General features: G+C 65.7%; 1 protein-coding gene across 1 annotated transcript; it reads left to right on the top strand.

Annotated features, from left to right (window-relative positions):
- Positions 1 to 106: 106 nt before the first annotated feature.
- Positions 107 to 1,059, top strand: LOC104615728 (striated muscle-specific serine/threonine-protein kinase-like; the record flags this gene model as incomplete). Its single annotated transcript, XM_010294173.1, has 3 exons — positions 107 to 318; positions 578 to 666; positions 878 to 1,059. Coding segments are annotated over 3 exons (483 nt in total), but the record flags the coding sequence as incomplete, so codon positions are not given.
- Positions 1,060 to 1,283: the final 224 nt, after the last annotated feature.

Raw genomic sequence — 1,283 nt, forward strand, 5'->3', positions numbered from 1 at the left:
GTCCCCGGGCACCCCTGGGGTGCGGGGCAGTGGGGAGGGGGTGCCCTGAGCCGCCTGCGGGTCTCTGGCTGTTTGCCAGCTCCTTATCTAGCCTCTCCTGTGCTAGCCCCCGCCGTGGAGCGGCATGGGAACTTGGCACCCCCCCTCGGGCAGGCCAGCCCCATCACCTCGGACGAGGAGTACCTGAGCCCCCTGGAAGAGTTCCCTGAGTCCGGCACCCCCCAGCACCGACCAGCCATGAAGCTGCAGCCTAGAGCCGAGCATGGGGCTGCCCACGGCTCCCCAGAGAGCACCTTCAAGGCTGCACCCACTTTTGAGGTGAGCTGATAACCTCCCTGGCAGAAGGGGAGCAGTGCCCTGTTACTGCAGCCCTGCGGTCCCCAGTGCCTTCCTACTGCTTGATCTGGGGTGCTCCCAGTACGCGGGCAGCCTGCACCCCACCAGCTCCCCCAGCAGGCCCAGCACCTTACTGTGCTCCAGGGCTGCTGTTGTGACAGGGAACACATGGCCCTGAGTGCAGTGATGGGGACGCGTGGCCCCGGCACAGGTGGGTGCTCGCTGACCCCTGCTTCCCCAGGTGGCCCTGTCGGACCAGTCGGTGTTGGAGGGGCAGGATGTCAGCATGAGTGTCCGTGTCCGTGGGGAGCCCAAGCCCATCATTTACTGGTGAGTACCAGTGCTCACTGGGTCACAGCTGGGCAGGGAAGAAGGAGATGGGAAGAGTGACCTCCTCATTTGGAGACAGCCAACTTGGAGCTCTAGTCCCAAACAGGACTGGGGGTGGAGGAGAGGGGAGATTTTGGGGACAGCCAGGCTGGGTATGCGGGGCCAGGTGTGACCGTGCCGATCTGCCCATGTCCCGAGCAGGCTGAGGCAGGGTGGGAAACGGCCAGCCGGTGAAGTATGGCCGCCGGCACCACGCAGAGGAGGCAGAGGGGGCACGGGGGCTCTTCACGCTGCATATCCTGGCGGTGGAGCGTACCGACACTGGCTTCTACACCTGCAAGGCCGTCAACGAGTACGGCACCAAGCAGTGTGAGGGCAAGCTGGAGGTCAGAGGTAAGGCTCCCCAGGCGCGTCCCCCCGCCCCCGGCCCCAAGGTGCCAGCTGGCTCCAGTGCCCTGCATGAGCTGTGTGGGGAAGGGGCTACTGCAGACCCCTCCTCAGCAGTGCTGCAGGAGAAGGAGATGAGGCAGCCTGCCCTTTCCTGCTGCTGCACAGGCGGGCGCAAGCTGGGAGCAGGAAAATGGAGCTGCGTGCCTGGGGCTGCCCGCAGAGGCTGG

Source organism: Phaethon lepturus, unplaced genomic scaffold (assembly GCF_000687285.1).
Source record: "Phaethon lepturus isolate BGI_N335 unplaced genomic scaffold, ASM68728v1 scaffold42579, whole genome shotgun sequence".
NCBI lineage: Eukaryota > Metazoa > Chordata > Aves > Phaethontiformes > Phaethontidae > Phaethon > Phaethon lepturus.